This window comes from Doryrhamphus excisus, chromosome 3, assembly GCF_030265055.1.
Source record: "Doryrhamphus excisus isolate RoL2022-K1 chromosome 3, RoL_Dexc_1.0, whole genome shotgun sequence".
Classification (NCBI taxonomy): Eukaryota; Metazoa; Chordata; class Actinopteri; order Syngnathiformes; family Syngnathidae; genus Doryrhamphus; species Doryrhamphus excisus.
The window spans coordinates 30,105,652-30,123,393 of record NC_080468.1 but is presented as its reverse complement, the minus strand read 5'-3'; the positions used below and the strand labels follow the sequence as shown (position 1 = coordinate 30,123,393).

The window sequence follows — 17,742 nt, the reverse complement described above, 5'->3', positions numbered from 1 at the left end:
ATAGATATATATAGATATATAAATACGTATTTAAACACACACACACACACACACACACACACATATGTTTATGTATATACATATATATACGTATTTATATATGGATCTACCCATGTCCACCCAAAAATGCACATTTAAAATGACTTTCACCTTCATTAAAGACGTGATTCTTGACGTGACTGAAAACAGGAAGGTGGTGGTTGTTGATCTCACTGCCACACCGTGTCTCTGGGAACAGTCGCGTCTTCAATAAAGGTAAAACTAACCTTAAATATTAATTTGTGTAAGTGTGTGACAATAATTTGACATTGAATCTGTCGGAAATTATCATAATATTGATCCCTTTTCTGCTCCTCTCCGTTTTAATGGTGAATTGCAACCAATCCCTCCTTTTCCGGCACGCAGCCACGATGCAGTTAATAATAATAATAATAATACATTTTATTTATATTGCACTTTACATTACAGAAATCTCAAAGTGCTACAAAGAAAGCATAAAACCTACAACACAACAAAAGGTATATATATATATTTGTTAAAAAAAAAGGCTAAGAAAAGGCCTTTGTAAAAAGTCTAAGCTCCGTTTAAAGGAGCCGTAGTTGTTGTTACTCTTTGTGTCCACTTAGTGGCGCCAGTACACACACTTTTGAGAACACAAGATAACAAGGTGAGTTATTTTTAGTGAATAATTTTGCTCAACGGTTCACACTATCTAAAGTTTGCTTTGGTATTTTGATGGCAGAAGATCACTTTTAGTTCGTGTAGTATCTGTAGTGTTGCCTCACGTCCACGAGGGGGCGCTAGTAACTGCAACTGCTCCTTGATTGAAGACTCTAATAACCCCGCCTCCAGCGGGAGGGCGCTTGCTGTCCTTGCGGGCTGCAAACTAACATGTGAGCCAAACAAAGTGGAAGAAGATGAAGATGCTGCTGGGGGCTTTACTGCTGATGTCCACCACCAGTCTGTCTGCACTGGTGGACCAGGTCCAAATCGGAGACAATGACGACCTTGATGACTTCGTTTTGGATATTGTAAGACTTCTAAAAGACTTATCATTGCATGTGTGTGTGTGTTTTATAATTTAACGCAGTTTGACTTTTGTGTGTATGCAGGCTCCACACCGAGTTCCACGGCAGGTGAAGAACATCCTCACCAAGGTAGAACCCACTTCACTGATATGAATCATGAATGTTCTGATTCATCTACATCTACCCACGGCAAAGCTCTTAATTGAGTTAAAATGCTGACCCACTTTAGCTCAATTAGGAACGTTTTTTGTGCATTTTCAAAACCATGACTGAACAAAAAGAACATTTATTCTGGTCTCCATTTTGGCCAGCAAAACATCTTGATGATCCCCAAGACCTTTGGGAAAATACTCTGTGGTCTGACCAGACAAAAGTTGAACCTTTTGGAAGGTGTGTGTCTCATTACATCTGGCATAAAAGTCATTAAAAGAACATGATAGCAAGAGTAAAACATGGTGGTGGTAGTGTGATGGTCTGGGGCTGTTTTGCTGCTTCAGGACCTGCATGTCCATATTATGATATTATCAATCAATCATGTTAACGTGTTCACGTAACTTCTTTGGTCATAACAACTTGTTCTCCAACCTCCCGCCCCTTCGTGCCAGCAGGAGACGAGGCCTCACATCCAGGAGCTGTCCATCAACACCACCATCCTTTCTCGCTACTCCTTCACGGCGGTACGCTGCATCATGCTCAACCGGCACGCTGCCACCGCCGAGGGTCTCTTCCGCTTCCACGTCCCCGCCGGCGCCTTCGTGACCAACTTCACCATGTAAGACAGAACACTGGCGGCTTGACATTATGTACACCATTTTCCGCTATGTGCATGTTGATCAAGCCACAGGTTTATTGCATGGTTATTGTACTCGTTTATTGCACAGTTATTGTACAAGGTTTTTGGAGCAGTTTATATTATGGCGTCTGACAGCTGTACAATAAAATTCATGAATGGCATTGAGTCTTGGGGCTCCTTGGATTACTGATATCTTGGACAGGTGTCATAATTATGAGCCCAATCAAAAGAAAACTACTGAACAGTGATGTGCCACATTGTGAAAGGGAACCTCACTTTTCTGACCTATAAATGTAGTTGGAATGTTGTATTCCGGTGTTAAACCATGCCAAAGTTTCAGATAATGAGGTTTGTGCATTTGGAAGTGAGCCCTGAAAGAAGTTTGGGATGGCTCAAAACACTCGGTTTCAAAAGGCGTGGTAAAACTGAGCCTTTGTGATGTCACAGAGGGGCGGACTTCCTTATATAGTTCATAGTTAGTCAGCACATGAAGGTAGACATCCATGGCTTCCAATGCAGACTGTTAGCAGTAAAGATAGCTTCACACAGCAACAACACGCTGTAAACATGTGCATGAGTTTGGCTCTTTTGTGGGCACGGCAGGGACGCTAATTGTCAACCTTTGACCCCTTGAATTAGGATCGTGGGAGGGCATGTATACCAGAGTCGGGTCGTGCCGAGGGAGAGGAGAAAGGGCAAGCAGGCCGGCGACAAAGCTCAGAAGTCAGGTGACGCCAGGTAACGTGTGTGTCTGTGTAATCACAAACTCCAATCACTTCTTAAAGTTTGCTAACAAACTGACACAACAACTTTAATGGCGATTAGAGTGTGTGTACATGTGTGTGTGTACATGTGTGTGTGTGTGTGTGTGTGTGTGTGTGTGTGTGCAAGTAGGCAGTAAAAGAGCCTATTGTTGTACAATGTATGACTTTTCAGATGAGGAGGAGGCGGATGAAAGTTGTGTGTCGAGAAGGAAGAATAGACAGACGTTCCATGACATCACCTCCTCTTCTGTTCAAGTCATCGCCCTGTCTCTCCTCCTCCTCCTCCTCCTCCTCCTCCCTGCTAGATTCTTCTTCATCATGTCCTCATGCTCTTTCTGTGTTTCTAAGGAAAACAAAAACACAACACTTTAAGTGGCAGATTATTATCACCGTCCTGCTCCACTGAAATACTCAACAGATCATTCCTCTATCTTATCATGCTCTAAGTACAAAATTATTCATTTTATTACATTAGCATAGTAGCATTTTTGGCCATATTTATGAGTTTGATTAGTGTTATCATGTTAAGTGATAGCATGCTAACATTAGCATAGTATCGTTTTTAGCCATTTTTATGAGTTTGCATAGTGTTATCATGTTAAGTGACAGCATGCTAACATTAGCATAGTATCGTTTTTAGCCATTTTCATGAGTTCGCTTAGTGTTATCATGTTAAGTGACAGAATGCTAACATTAGCATAGTATCGTTTTTAGCCATTTTCATGAGTTTACGTAGTGTTATCATGTTAAGTGACAGCATGCTAACATTAGCATAGTATCGTTTTTAGCCATTTCATGAGTTCGCTTAGTGTTATGTTAAGTGACAGCATGCTTACATTAGCATAGTATGATTTCTAGCCATTTTCATGAGTTCGCTTAGTGTTATCATGTTAAATGACAGCATGCTAACAGTAGCATAGTATAGTTTGTAATCATTTTCATGACTTTGCTTGGTGTTATCATGTTACGTGACAGCATGCTAACAGCATAGTATTGTTTTGAGCCATTTTGATGACTTCGCTTAGTGTTATCATGTTAAGTTTTAGCATGGTAGCATTAGCATAGTATCATTTTTAGCCATTTCCATGAGTTCGCTTAGTGTTATCATGTTAAGTGACAGAATGCTAACATTAGCATAGTATCATTTTTAGCCAATTTCATGTCTTCGCTTGGTGTTATCATGTTAAGTGACAGCATGCTAACAGCATAGTATTGTTTTGAGCCATTTTGATGACTTCGCTTAGTGTTATCATGTTAAGTTTGAGCATGCTAACATTAGCATAATATCGTTTTTAGCCATTTTCATGAGTTCGCTTAGTGTTATCATGTTAAGTGACAGCATGTTAACATTAGCATAGTATCGTTTTTAGCCTTCATGAGTTCGCTTAGTGTTATCATGTTAAGTGACAGCATGCTAACATTAGCATAGTATCGTTTTTAGCCATTTTCATGAGTTTGCGTAGTGTTATCATGTTAAGTGACAGCATGCTAACATTAGCATAGTATCATTTTTAGCCATTTTCATGAGTTCTCTTAGTGTTAACATGTTAAGTGACAGCATGCTAACATTAGCATAGTATGATTTTTAACCATTTTCATGAGTTCACTTAGTGTTATCATGTTAAGTGACAGCATGCTAACAGTATTATAGTATAGTTTTTAGCCATTTTCATGACTTCGATTAGTGTTATCATGTTAAGTGACAGCATGCTTACATTAGCATAGCATAGTTTTTGGCCACTTTCATGAGTTTGCTTAGTGTTATCATGTTAAGTGACAGCATGCTAACATTAGCATAGTAGCATTTTTAGCCATTTTCATGACTTTGCTTAGTGTTTTCATGTTAAGTGACAGCATGCTAACATTAGCATAGTATCGTTTTTAGCCATTTTCATGTCTTCGCTTGGTGTTATCATGTTAAGTGACAGCATGCTAACAGCATAGTATTGTTTTGAGCCATTATCATGACTTCGCTTAGTGTTATCATGTTAAGTGACAGCATGCTAACATTAGCATAGTATAAATTTTTAGCCATTTTCATGACTTCGCTTAGTGTTATCATGTTAAGTGACAGCATGCTAACATTAGCATAGTATCATTTTTAGCCTTCATGAGTTCGCTTAGTGTTATCATGTTAAGTGACAGCATGCTAACATTAGCATAGTATCGTTTTTAGCCAATTTCATGAGTTCGCTTGGTGTTATCATGTTAAGTTTTAGCATGCTAACATTAGCATAGTATCGTTTTTAGCCATTTTCATGAGTTTGCGTAGTATTATCATGTTAAGTGACAGTCTGCTAACATTAGCATAGTATCGTTTTTAGCCATTTTCATGAGTTCGCTTAGTGTTATCATGTTAAGTTTGAGCATGCTAACATTAGCATAGTATCGTTTTTAGCCTTCATGAGTTCGCTTAGTGTTATCATGTTAAGTGACAGCATGCTAACATTAGCATAGTATCGTTTTTAGCCATTTTCATGAGTTTGCGTAGTGTTATCATGTTAAGTGACAGCATGCTAACATTAGCATAGTATCATTTTTAGCCATTTTCATGAGCTCTCTTAGTGTTAACATGTTAAGTGACAGCATGCTAACATTCGCATAGTATGATTTTTAACCATTTTCATGAGTTCACTTAGTGTAATCATGTTAAGTGACAGCATGCTAACAGTAGCATAGTATAGTTTTTAGCCATTTTCATGACTTCGCTTAGTGTTATCATGTTAAGTGACAGCATGCTAACATTAGCATAGTAGCGTTTTTAGCCATTTTCATGACTTCGCTTAGTGTTTTCATGTTAAGTGACAGCATGCTAACATTAGCATAGTATCGTTTTTAGCCATTTTCATGTCTTCGCTTGGTGTTATCATGTTAAGTGACAGCATGCTAACAGCATAGTATTGTTTTGAGCCATTATCATGACTTCGCTTAGTGTTATCATGTTAAGTGACAGCATGCTAACATTAGCATAGTATAAATTTTTAGCCATTTTCATGACTTCGCTTAGTGTTATCATGTTAAGTGACAGCATGCTAACATTAGCATAGTATCGTTTTTAGCCTTCATGAGTTCGCTTAGTGTTATCATGTTAAGTGACAGCATGCTAATGTAGCGTGTAGAATGCGCTAGTACATTTAATATTAGCTTTAGACACTTTAATTGTAATTGTAATTTCTAGGCTAGACTCAGAAAAATCCAGATTTCGGCTCTGGGAGTGAGATGGAAAAGAGGCGAGCACATAATTTGCAGCAGTGGCGGTACCATATATTACAAAGTGAAAAACCAGAACAATACAATTCACAACACTAATTTACAAATTTACATTTCAATGAGCTCAATTTACAAAACACATTCATCTCATATACTGAGAGTCCCAAAAACATACAACAGTCCAATGGCCCAGTAATCGAGTGTCCAGAGGGTCAGGAGTGGAGGAAAGGAGTGAAGATTTTTATGAAGGCCAAAGAGACAAAAAGTTAAAGGACGGCTGCAAAGCCTCCTACCAGCCCGGTCAGAGCAGAGCAGGTGGGTAACAGCTCATCAGTTCATCTGGGCTTCCAACTTCCAGGCGTGTTGCCTCAATGCAGGGTTCCTAGCTTGCCATCAAAACCTGGCCTATGTAAAATAGGACCAGCAGACATCAATTATTTGCACACAACCATTCAAATTACATATATAATACAAGTCGTATCATAACTTCAATTGTACAATATATTATCATTTATAATAAATAATTGCACTTATGGTATTATTCATTATAATCAACTAGTATTAATCTTATAATCTAATCAATCGGGAGAACAGTGACAGACAAAAGGTGCTAGTAAACGGTGCTAATGCCGTTTAGTAATGAAATGTCAACACTCACCAATTCCATAGGTGTGATCGAACACTGCTCTTTTAAAGTTCAGCGTTGCGTCGGTGGACGGCCCCTGCAGCGATTCCATGCGTCCCTCACCGCTACCGGTGTGTAGTCCCTTCCGGACTATATATACACGTCACTGATTGGTGGCGCGCAGTCACGTGACTTGGTGAGACACCGTCACGTGACCTAATGACGTTGCACCCCAAAACATGGTACGCACGGTAAATTTAATATTTATATATTATTTATTTTCTAGCTGGGTTACACTAACATTAGCATAGTATCGTTTTTAGCCAATTTCATGAGTTCGCTTGGTGTTATCATGTTAAGTTTTAGCATGCTAACATTAGCATAGTATCGTTTTTAGCCATTTTCATGAGTTTGCGTAGTGTTATCATGTTAAGTGACAGTCTGCTAACATTAGCATAGTATCGTTTTTAGCCATTTTCATGAGTTCGCTTAGTGTTATCATGTTAAGTGACAGCATGCTAACATTAGCATAGTATTGTTTTTAGCCATTTTCATGAGTTCACTTAGTGCTATCATGTTAAGTGGCAGCATGCTAACATTAGCATGCTAACATTAGCATAGTATTGTTTTAGCCATTTTCATTAGTTTTAACTTTGGCAAACAGTGGTATCATGTTAGGTTTAACATGCTAATGTCAGCATTGCTAATATATGAGCACCCTTATCATGTCAGCTGTTACCATGTTAGTGCTAACATGCTGATACTGACATAGTCACACAGAGACATGCATGCGTGGGTTTTCTCTGAGTACTCCGGTTTCCTCCCACATTCCAAAAACATGCTAGGTTAATTGGCCACTCCAAATTGTCCATAGGTATGAATGTGAGTGTGAATGGTTGTTTGTCTATATGTGCCCTGTGATTGGCTGGCCACCAGTCCAGGGTGTACCCCACCTGTTGCCCGAAGACAGCTGGGATGGACTCCAGCACTCCCGCGACACTCGTGAGGATAAGCGGTAGAAAATGGATGAATGTTAGCATTGTTAGCATGTAGTCATTTTCATAAGTAGAGATTACTATTTCAGCCGTTCATTCGGCTCATACCTCCATTCATTCATTCATTCATTCATTCATTTTCTACCGCATTTCCTCACGAGGGTCGCGGGGGTGCTGGAGCCTATCCCAGCTGTCTTTGGGCGAGAGGCGGGGTACGCCCTGGACTGGTCGCCAGCCAATCACAGGGCACATATAGACAAACAACCATTCACACTCACATTCATACCTATGGACAATTTGGAGTGGCCAATTAACCTAGCATGTTTTTGGAATGTGGGAGGAAACCGGAGTACCCGGAGAAAACCCACGCATGCACGGGGAGAACATGCAAACTCCACACAGAGATGGACGATTGTGGAATTGTATCCTGGTCTCCTACCTGTGAGTTCTGCGCGCTAACCACACGACCGCCGTGCCGCCCTCATACCTCCAGTTAACAAAATTCTATATCGTGGATATTCATTTATAGCGGTCAGGTATGGAACCAATTAACCGCTATAAATGAGTAACTGCGTTTTCTTTTTTGGTTTGCCAGTCAAGAGCAAGATGTGGAGTTGTTTCGCATGGTGGCCAACATCCCGGGTCGTAACTGCGCTGTCTTCCTGCTCGCCTACGAGGAGCTGCTGCAGCGCCGCCTAGGCCGCTACGAGCACGTCACCAGCCTGCAGCCGCTCCAGCTGGTGAGCCGCCTCAGCGTGGATGTCACAATTGTGGACCACTCGCCCGTCACCCACTTGGAGGTGCTTCCCCTGCGCGGGCCCAACTCACCCAGGATGCCAGGTCAGCCATTCTGGTTTCATCTTGGCTCGACTGCAAACACTTTGGTCGCAAACAAGCACTTCCTGTCCCTCTCCCTCCTTGGAAGCAGCCAAGCCTGAGCCACCTGTTTTTAGCCATTTTCATTAGTTCGCTGAGTGTTATCATGTTAAGTGATAGCATGCTAACATTAGCATAGTATCGTTTTTAGCCATTTTCATTAGTTAGCTTAGTGTTATCATGTTAAGTGACAGCATACTAACATTAGCATAGTATCGATTTTAGCCATTTTCATGAGTTCGCTGAGTGTTATCATGTTAAGTGATAGCATGCTAACATTAGCATAGTATCGCTTTTAACCATTTTCATGAGTTCGCTTAGTGTTATCATGTTAAGTGATAGCATGCTAACATTAGCATAGTATTGTTTTTAGCCATTTTCATTAGTTTTAACCTTGGCAAACAGTGGTATCATGCTAGGTTTAGCATGCCAAGGTTAGCATTGCTAATATGCTGACATTAGCATATGAGCATTTTTTTCTGAGTAGAAACGCACGCCAGGTTAGCCATTCTGGTTTTATCTTGGCTCGACCGCAAACGCTACGGTCGCAAACAAGCGCTTCCTGTCCCTTTCCCTCCTTGGAAGCAGCCAAGCCTGAGCCTCCTGTCACCACCGCCATCCAAAGAGAGAAGAATGTCTGCAAGGTCACCTTCAGTCCAAACATCGTCCAGCAGGCCAAGATCACCACCAACGGCATCCTGGGAGATTTTATTGTCCGCTTTGACGTCCAGAGAGACATGGGGGTCGGGGACTTACAGGTGAGGCTTGGATTTATTCTTCTCCTAAAACGAACTGAGTCTTGCTGTGTCTTTGCCAGGTTCTAAACGGATACTTTGTGCACTACTTCGCCCCGAAAGACCTCCCTGTGGTGCCAAAGAACGTGGTGTTTGTGATCGACACCAGCGCCTCCATGCTGGGCACCAAGATGAGACAGGTGGCTGTCCCAAATCGATGACTGTCTTTGCAAACGTCTTTTTCTTCCCTCCGACTTCATGGTGAATTACAACCACTCAAGTTCGTCCCACCCACTGCGAACACACTTATGCACTCAAAAGGCTAAATGTCAGTATGCAGGAGTGTAGTCTGAAATGCATCCAGGGAATCCGATTGAGCTCGAAAACACTGGAAGATGAGAGTTCCAATGTCCCCTATCCCCTCCCTCCATCCATGAGAGTGAAAAACAGATCCACTTGGGATGTGGACCAAGCACAAGGCCGCGCTGTAAGGGAGGAAGGTCAGCGTCGACTCAGTCATGGAACTTTTGAGACAACGGTACACTCGACCCCCTCCTTGACCCCCGCCCCCGCCCATGGCTACTCTCGGGGCGGCATGGGAACAGAACAACAAGCGTGTTTGGATGCACTTCCACAATGGGGGGTGTTCTTCATTTGGGGTCAAGCATTTGGTTCTGACGGGAATGTACACAGCCTGTAAAACCACGGCGCCAAATGACACAATGCGCCTACACACACATGCACACACACATGCATAATGCATAATGGAAAAACATAGTCACACAAAAAAAGCATGACCTCCGCCAAGCGTCATGGCCCCCCATATTGTCACTTACACCATAAATATTACTCCTACATTTATTTTATCGACATATTTAGATGCCTTGACCATGAAAACATACCATGGAAGGGTTTGAATGACTGAAAGAATGCTAACGTTAGCATGCCAAGTTGCCAACACCTAACATAATAGCAGCTAAGTGTCTGTTTGAGTTTGAATTCATGAAAATTGCAAAAAATGCTGGTATGGTCATGTTTATATATGTATGTATATATAAATATACATATTCAACATTATATATATGTATATAGGTATATATGCATACATGTATCTCTGCATATACGTAGTATATATATGTGTATATACACTATATGTGTATATACACTATATGTATATATTTAGTGTATGTATATATATATATATATATATATATATATATATATATATATATATATATATATATATAAACATTAGCAGGGCTAACACGTTGGCATGCTAACACCGCAATGCAGCGGGCAGGCAAAAATGTCTACAACAAGTGCTCTCACCATTTTTTGTGTGGCAAAGTATGTATTCTGCCTGGATTCGACCTGGCCATCTCTGTGTGGAGTTTGCATGTTCTCCCCGTGCATGCGTGGGTTTTCTCCGGGTACTCCGGTTTCCTCCCACATTCCAAAAACATGCTAGGTTAATTAGCCACTCCAAATTGTCCATAGGTATGAATGTGGGTGGGAATGGTTGTTTGTCTATATGTGCCCTGTGATTGGCTGGCTCGCCCAAAGAATAGTTGTTTGTCTATATGTGCCCTGTGATTGGCTGGCCACCAGTCCAGTCCAGGGTGTACCCCGCCTCTCGGTGGAAGACAGCTGGGATAGGCTCCAGCCTACCTGCGATCCTAGTGAGGATAAGCGGTATATGTATTTTGCTGTATAAAACATTCCTGGAACCAGCCAGTGATCCGGATCCCCGTAAAGTAAAATTTCCTCCCAATCCATTGGTAATGAATGTGATAATATTTGAAGCACTTCACATGATGTTCTGCACGTGGCTCCTTCCCAGACCAAAGACGCCCTGTTAACCATCCTGAGGGACCTGCGAGCTGTGGACCGCTTCAACTTCATCAGCTTCTCCAACAAGATTAAAGTTTGGAAGACCAGCCACCTGGTCCCTGTCACGCCCCTCAACATCAGAGATGCCAAGAAGTTCATCTACACACTGGTGGCGACTGGAGGTGAGAGGGTCACGCTGCCATGCAGGAGACCTCATCATGGTTTACGTGTTCTCATGGACTTCTTCCCTGTAGGCACCAACTTCGACGGCGCCGTCCAGACCGGCTCGGCTCTCCTCCGCGACTACCTCTCAGGTCCTGAAGCCAACCCCAACAGCGTCTCCCTCATCGTCTTCCTCACAGACGGACGCCCCACGGTGGGCGAATCCCAGTCCACAGCCATCCTGGGAAACACCCGCTCGGCTGTGCAGGAGAAGTTCTGCATCTTCACCATCGGCATCGGCAACAACGTGGACTACAAGCTTCTAGAGCGCATGTCTCTGGAGAACTGCGGGATGACCCGACGGATCCACGAGGAGGCCCACGCCAGCGCCATGCTCAAAGGGTGAGAAAGGCTGCGTCTTGGTTGGTGCACTTGTGTCCTTAGCAGGGGTGTCATTAGGCCTATTTTAGGGGGACTTCAATCACCCTAAAATGTTGAGCCCCCCTAAATAATTTGATATTTCTTATTGATTTTTAAAAAAAATGTATTGATTTTTTTTATATAAAAAAATATCTCTGACAAATTTCATAATCATGCAAAAGCTGGCTAATAAGCAAACCGATAAGCAGGCAAACACTAGCCTACCACTACTAATCGGAAGTAGAATAATGATGATCGTAATAATAGGCTAATTATTAATATTAACAGTATATTGTGTTCTGTGGCTATATAAACATGGAACCTACCAAAAGAAAGATTATACTCCTGTTTTTTTTCTACCTTTTTCCGTCCTTTAGTAATCAGCAGTAGAACATAGGTATGTTTCAGGAAAATATCAGTTCCCGACTAGAAGAGGGAGAAAACTAGCTTTCACTTTGACACAATCGTTTCGCTTTTGTGGGGTGTTCGAGCACGTACAAATAGCGTTTGCCAAATGAAAGTAGAGACACTACTTTAACCTTGTTGATGTCAAAGGTAAAATGTACATTATGTCCCCGAAAAAAAACTTTGTCCACGTCTTGTGTGAGCAACTTAAACCCACAGAAACATCCGGCGTCTTGGCCCTGGGAATGGAAAGTTTTGAAGGAAGAAGGTTCCGCCTTGTGCAACCAATGCTATGCAGTCATTGTGAATCGCAAGTTTAATATCCGAAGGAGACACGACAGACATGACGTTAGTCAGGTGCAAGCTAGCTTGTTACTGCAGCCACCAAGGCCTGTTTACATGCTTTGCGGCGCGGTTTGATGAGATCATTTGCTCGCCAGCTCGGTCGTACGGGAGCCCATAGGGTATATACAGCAGTTTTTTAAACCGGTTTTCATTATAGGGAAAAACTAGATACTGATATTGACCAGTATCAGGCTGCTAATATCGGTGGAGCGATATTGTCGGACATCCCTAAACAGTTTATTTATACTTATAACACCAGGAACTATTTACAGTTGTCACGTTTTGAACTAGACTGTGTGTGTGTCCCTACAATGTCCCTACAATGCTAACCTTTGTCATGCTACACTCCTCGTTGCTGTCAGGGGTAGTGAGCGCTTATCAAATTCACTTCTGCCACCTAGTGGCCTCTTTAGAACCGCTCTAACGGTGACATCTATTAGTGTGCAACATTATAAATGATATTTTCACTGCTCATTGCCGTACTCTCGTGTGTGTTTAATCTCTCCCTGCCTCCCTCCGTCCGTCATTCATCACGGCGATGAAACAGCAACACCAAAAAACGTGTCAGTGCTGACAGCAGTCCTATTTTTTCCGCTTTAATCAGCCCCAGACCCTCCAAGACGCCCCCCCCCCCCCCCCCCCCCCGTCTTTCCTGCTCTTTATCCCCGACCATCCACTCATCTTGGCCGCCCTGTGAGCTGTTTGCACTGCGGCGTGAGGAATGTGCGCGTGTTGCGCAACTTGTTTCTGACCCAACAGGTAATAGGCCTTGAACAAACACGTTGCTCACAAGGTGAAGAGGACAGGATGCAGGATTTAGGATGCAGGTGAACACACCTCTCAAGTAGGGTGGCGGTCGTTTGGAGAGGCTGCACAAGCACATTCAGGTGGAAAGGTGTCAGAGAACAGGATGCTGGTACGAGAGGATGTTGAATGTGTGGCCCTGGGGCCATTTGTATGAAAATATACGACAAGATGCCACTTTTCCTTTCCTGATATTTGATATCGCCTTTCACTATATCAAATATCATAAATCATATCATTTGTAGCAACTTTGCTCTTTTTGCCAATTTTGGCTGTTTTTTCTACATTTTCTGAATATTTAAACTTTTGACTCGTAGTATTGTGACTTTATTCCCATAATATTATTGGTCGATGTGGTTTTCGTCCCAGTCTGGAGTTTGCCAATCCGGTCCTCATGTGCTTTGTGGACTTGGAAAAGGCCTTCGCTTTTAGGCCATGTCCCTTGCGTCGTTTTTTGGAGGGTGCTCCAGGAGTATAGGATTGGTCCTTGGTCCTCGGTCCTTGTACAACCGGAGAAGGAGCTTGGAAGCAGCATGGCATTGTCCATCCTGTTTCCGGTGAACTTTGGCCTCTGCTGTACCGGACTGTCGTGGTGAAAAGAGAGCTGAGCTGGAAGGCAAAGCTCAAGGATCGAGGATACAAAAGGATGAAATGAGTAGACTCATCCTAAGAGATAGGGTGAGGAGCTCAGTCATCTGACAGAGGAGCCGGTACTCCGGGCATCTAGTCCCGGATGCCTCTCCCTGGTGAGGTGTTCCGGGGGCAGACGGGGAAGACCTAGGACATGCTGGAGGGATTATGTCTCACAGCTGTTCTGGGAACGCCTCGGGGTCCTCCCGGTGGAGCTGGAGGAGGCGACCGCAACCCGGGAAGACTGCTTACCCCGGGATCCGCACACAGATAGGCGGGTAATACCAGTGTTGTTTTCTTTCCCAGCATTTATGAAGGAGTAATTCCCTTGTGGGGTAAGTGTCAGGTCCAGGCACCTTGACAATGAGAAGGAAGAAAGAAGGCAGCAGTTTTCAATTTTACTCGCAAGGAGAACGGTTGAGATGTACTCAGACTCGCGAGGAGAAAAGAGATGTACTTGGCATACAATCTCCAACCGCTCTGAGTACACTCTCCGTTGCCTCCCTTTTTATTTTCGTGGGGTCTTCCCTAAGTTACAAAGTTCACAATGCAGCCCTAAAGGACAGGGAAGTGGCTGTTGCAATGTGATGTGATCAAGCTTACACAACAACGGTTGATGGCATTTAGATGGATGACAAGAATACAATTGGTGGACTTGGTTGTGCCTCTGTGTGCCGCTGTGGTCAGATGTTTTCTGTTTCCTCTTCACAATCTTGGGTGTCTTGAAGTCTTCTATTCCACACGGACACTCATCCGAAGGTCAGCAGGATACAGGGCTCATACATACAACATTTAAATGTGTTCACAGTCAAATATATGATAACTTCAATGAACATTAACCTATGGACTTTAGTTACAAGTGTCTTGTAACTAAAGTCCATACTTTGCCCAGCTCTGGTGGTACATCAGTGAAGCGTGGATCTGCATCCCTTTTCCAGGTTCTACAAGGAGATTGGAACGCCTCTGCTGTCGGACATCAGGATCAACTACACAGAGGACTCTGTGGAGTACGTCACACAACATCTCTTTGCCAACTACTTCAATGGCTCCGAGTTGGTCGTGGCCGGCAAACTGAGCAACCAGAGCGCCCGGTCTCTTCACGTCCAGGTCACCGCCAGCAACGACGACAAGACTGTCGTCCTGGAGGCCGACGTGCCACAGCGAAGCCAGCAGTTGGAAACGGAGATGCATGTGAAGGCGGCGGCGGCGGTGGCTAAAAGCCCAGGCCTCACACAGGGTTGGGGTGACACTTTGGGCGGGATGGGGGCGGACTTTGTGGAGCGGGTGTGGGGTTTCCTGAGCATCAAGGAGGGGCTGCGCTCACGCCTGCAAAGCCGAACCAGCAGGGAGAGAGAAGAGCACGTCCAGCGGGCAACCACTCTGTCCATGAAGTACCACTTCCTCACCCCCCTCACCAACATGCTGGTGGACAAGCCCGAGGTGCTGGCGGACGGCACCATCACACCAGACGCTGATAACGAGCTGCCAGGTCACGGAGAGGAAGGACAGTTGCAGAGAGAAGATGACAGACAAAGTTCAACTCGTAGCAATGACATGGGTAAGATCCTCTCATTCACACGCTCTCACTCGCTCTGCTGTGTTCAACATGCATTGTTTTACACCACTGTCTGTCGCCGTCCTTACATCGGCGTGCTGGGTACAAGCTGTACAAGCTGAGTGGGACCAAACCAATGGGCGGAGGCAGGCCGTGGGTGGAATAAATGAAAACAGACCGTTTTGTAAAGCCAAGGAAATCCAGCTGGAATAGGTGCAGATTCTGGAAGATCTAGAAAGCTTTCTGTGCTGGCTATTGTGTGTAGCTGCTCTATAGGAGTCCACAACTCAACTCATCATGTATTTGCTGAAAAACACCAGACATCAGCTTATGTATTATCACTTTCAGCCCAATGCCACCACTTGTTTTTATTTTAAAATGCTCCACGATAGTAACAAAATCTATGCTAATGAGGAAAATGCACTAAATATATATATTTTTATATTTTTTATATGGGAAGAGTAAAAGTGGAGGCGCTAGGACAGATGCAAGCTAGCCACGGCTACACTACCGTAAAACGGGGTTATAAGAGAGGGCGGGGTAATAAGGGACAATTTTTGTGAAAATGTTTTTTGAACGATTTTGTTCAAGAATATATGCTTCTTTGAAAAAAACCAAACAACACAAAGCAGCTTCGTGTTTAACATGAAAAGGCAGAATTACGTTTCTTCAGAATTACAAAATCTTCCCCGAAAATTGTCCCTTATTACCCCGCCTTCCCTTATAACCCGCTTTTACGATACTCATTTGTGGGAACACCTAAAAGTGAGAGAAATGTGGGCAATTTCAATAAAATTCAAATTAAAAAATGCAAGGTCATTTTTTTGTATGAAAAAAGTATCACACATGTAAATGAACCCAACCGTGAATTTTCTGGATTGTTGCACCCAAATATGTTACATAATTACAGTATTAACATTGCAATTTCATTTTTTATAGATGATATCAAGTACTTGGCAACAAAAAGTAAATTTAAAAAATAATGAATTAAAAAAAGCTAATTAAAAAAATAGAAAAGCACTCGGAGAGCACAGACCTCCACCAAGCGCTATAGTTCCCCCATATTGTGATTTACAGCATAAATATTAGTCCCACATTTATTTGATCTACATCAGGGGTGCTCATTAAGTCGATCGCGATCTACCGGTCGATCGCGGAGGTGGTACTGGTCGATCGCTGGTCGATCGCGGCGTGACATTAAAAAAATATCATCCTAGCATCAATGCCGTCACTTGATTGATATACAGGGCAGCCATTCAGATGACAACTGAATGTTGCCCTTCGGGCGACCAATCAAATCAAACAACGTCTCTAAGTGCAGCAGAACTTACGATGTCAGCCTATCATCCATCCCCGTTACTTGATTGACATACAGGACAACCAATCAGATGACAACTGAATTTTGACCTTTAGGTCACCGCTCATGCGTAAACAACGATGCAAAGTGCTAAGCTAGTCGGCGAATTGCGTCAGATTTTAAGCCCTCGCTAAAGTTTATGGTCACTAAAATGAGTGAAGGAGCTGGACCAAGTAAAAAGGCAAAAACATATCACTTCCATACGGAATGGGAGGTGGACTTTTTTTTCACAATGTCTTTTTCGAAGTGCGTTTGCCTGGCTAACCTGGCTAACCTGGCTATCAGCAGCTACTGTCCGGACTATGCATCCCTGGCTGGTTCAATTCAGTGCAAGTCATCAAAGTAAACTCAGGTAATTACAAAAAATGTTAATAGTTAATTATGTGTGTTTTGCAATATTGGCTCATTTGGTTATGTAAGGTACATCAACATACATTGTACGTACAAATAATCCTCAATACATTTGAAAATAAATAGATGTTTTGCATTTTTGTAGTGGGTAGATCATTTTGACTCGGTCATTTTAAAAGTAGCTCGCATGCTGAAAAAGTGTGAGCACCCCTGATCTACATATTTAGATAATGACATGCTATTGTTAGCATGCTAGCTGTGCTAGCATTGTAATGCTAGCATGCTAACACTAAGCATAGCTATGAAATTGACAAAAAATGATAACATGCTAATGTTAGCATATTAACATGTAACATAATAGTGCTAACATAATAGCGGTCGCATCTTTCCCCTCTCCTTCCTATCCCTTATCTCCCCTGCTTTGCTTGCTTCTTATGTCTTGTCTAGTTTCATCTTGTACTTTTTCAAGAGCCTCTCTCTGCACAGCTCTCCAAAAACCCAAATCATGGAATTGATCAACTGGTCTCTCCACGCAATTGACACGATCTTCTCGACGAGAAGCTCAGGTTCGGGGGAACCTGCCTGCCCTGACGGAACGTACACCGCCGGGTACGTGATGGACAGTTGGGGAAAGTGGAAGGTCATGTGCCTGGCGATTCTTTCCGTGGAGGACATCGAAGACATCTACTTGGATTGGGACTTTCCTGGTGTATCGCAGAATTCGTATGATGAAGGCAGCGGATCAAGTAGGCCCACAGCTGCCCATCGTGAATGATTTGGTGGGCAAAGCCGTTCACACTCTGGCTGTGACTGCCAATCACAACAAGGATGCCATCTTGGTGAAGATTTCGGCTTTGC

General features: G+C 43.1%; 1 protein-coding gene across 5 annotated transcripts in view; it reads left to right on the top strand.

Annotated features, from left to right (window-relative positions):
* Positions 1 to 902: 902 nt before the first annotated feature.
* Positions 903 to 17,742, top strand: part of itih5 (inter-alpha-trypsin inhibitor heavy chain 5) — a 20,839-nt gene continuing 3,999 nt past the window's right edge. For 2 of the 5 annotated variants that reach the window (XM_058065764.1, XM_058065763.1), the window contains exons 1-10: positions 903 to 1,031; positions 1,113 to 1,157; positions 1,634 to 1,800; positions 2,461 to 2,559; positions 8,011 to 8,255; positions 8,877 to 9,049; positions 9,109 to 9,225; positions 10,866 to 11,037; positions 11,110 to 11,419; positions 14,560 to 15,179. In XM_058065764.1, coding sequence (XP_057921747.1) covers positions 918 to 1,031; positions 1,113 to 1,157; positions 1,634 to 1,800; positions 2,461 to 2,559; positions 8,011 to 8,255; positions 8,877 to 9,049; positions 9,109 to 9,225; positions 10,866 to 11,037; positions 11,110 to 11,419; positions 14,560 to 15,179 — 2,062 coding nt within the window. In that variant the 5' untranslated portion in view covers positions 903 to 917. The remainder of the gene's footprint in view (positions 1,032 to 1,112; positions 1,158 to 1,633; positions 1,801 to 2,460; positions 2,560 to 8,010; positions 8,256 to 8,876; positions 9,050 to 9,108; positions 9,226 to 10,865; positions 11,038 to 11,109; positions 11,420 to 14,559; positions 15,180 to 17,742) is intronic. The other 3 variants (XM_058065768.1, XM_058065766.1, XM_058065767.1) reach the window with 3 other exon arrangements.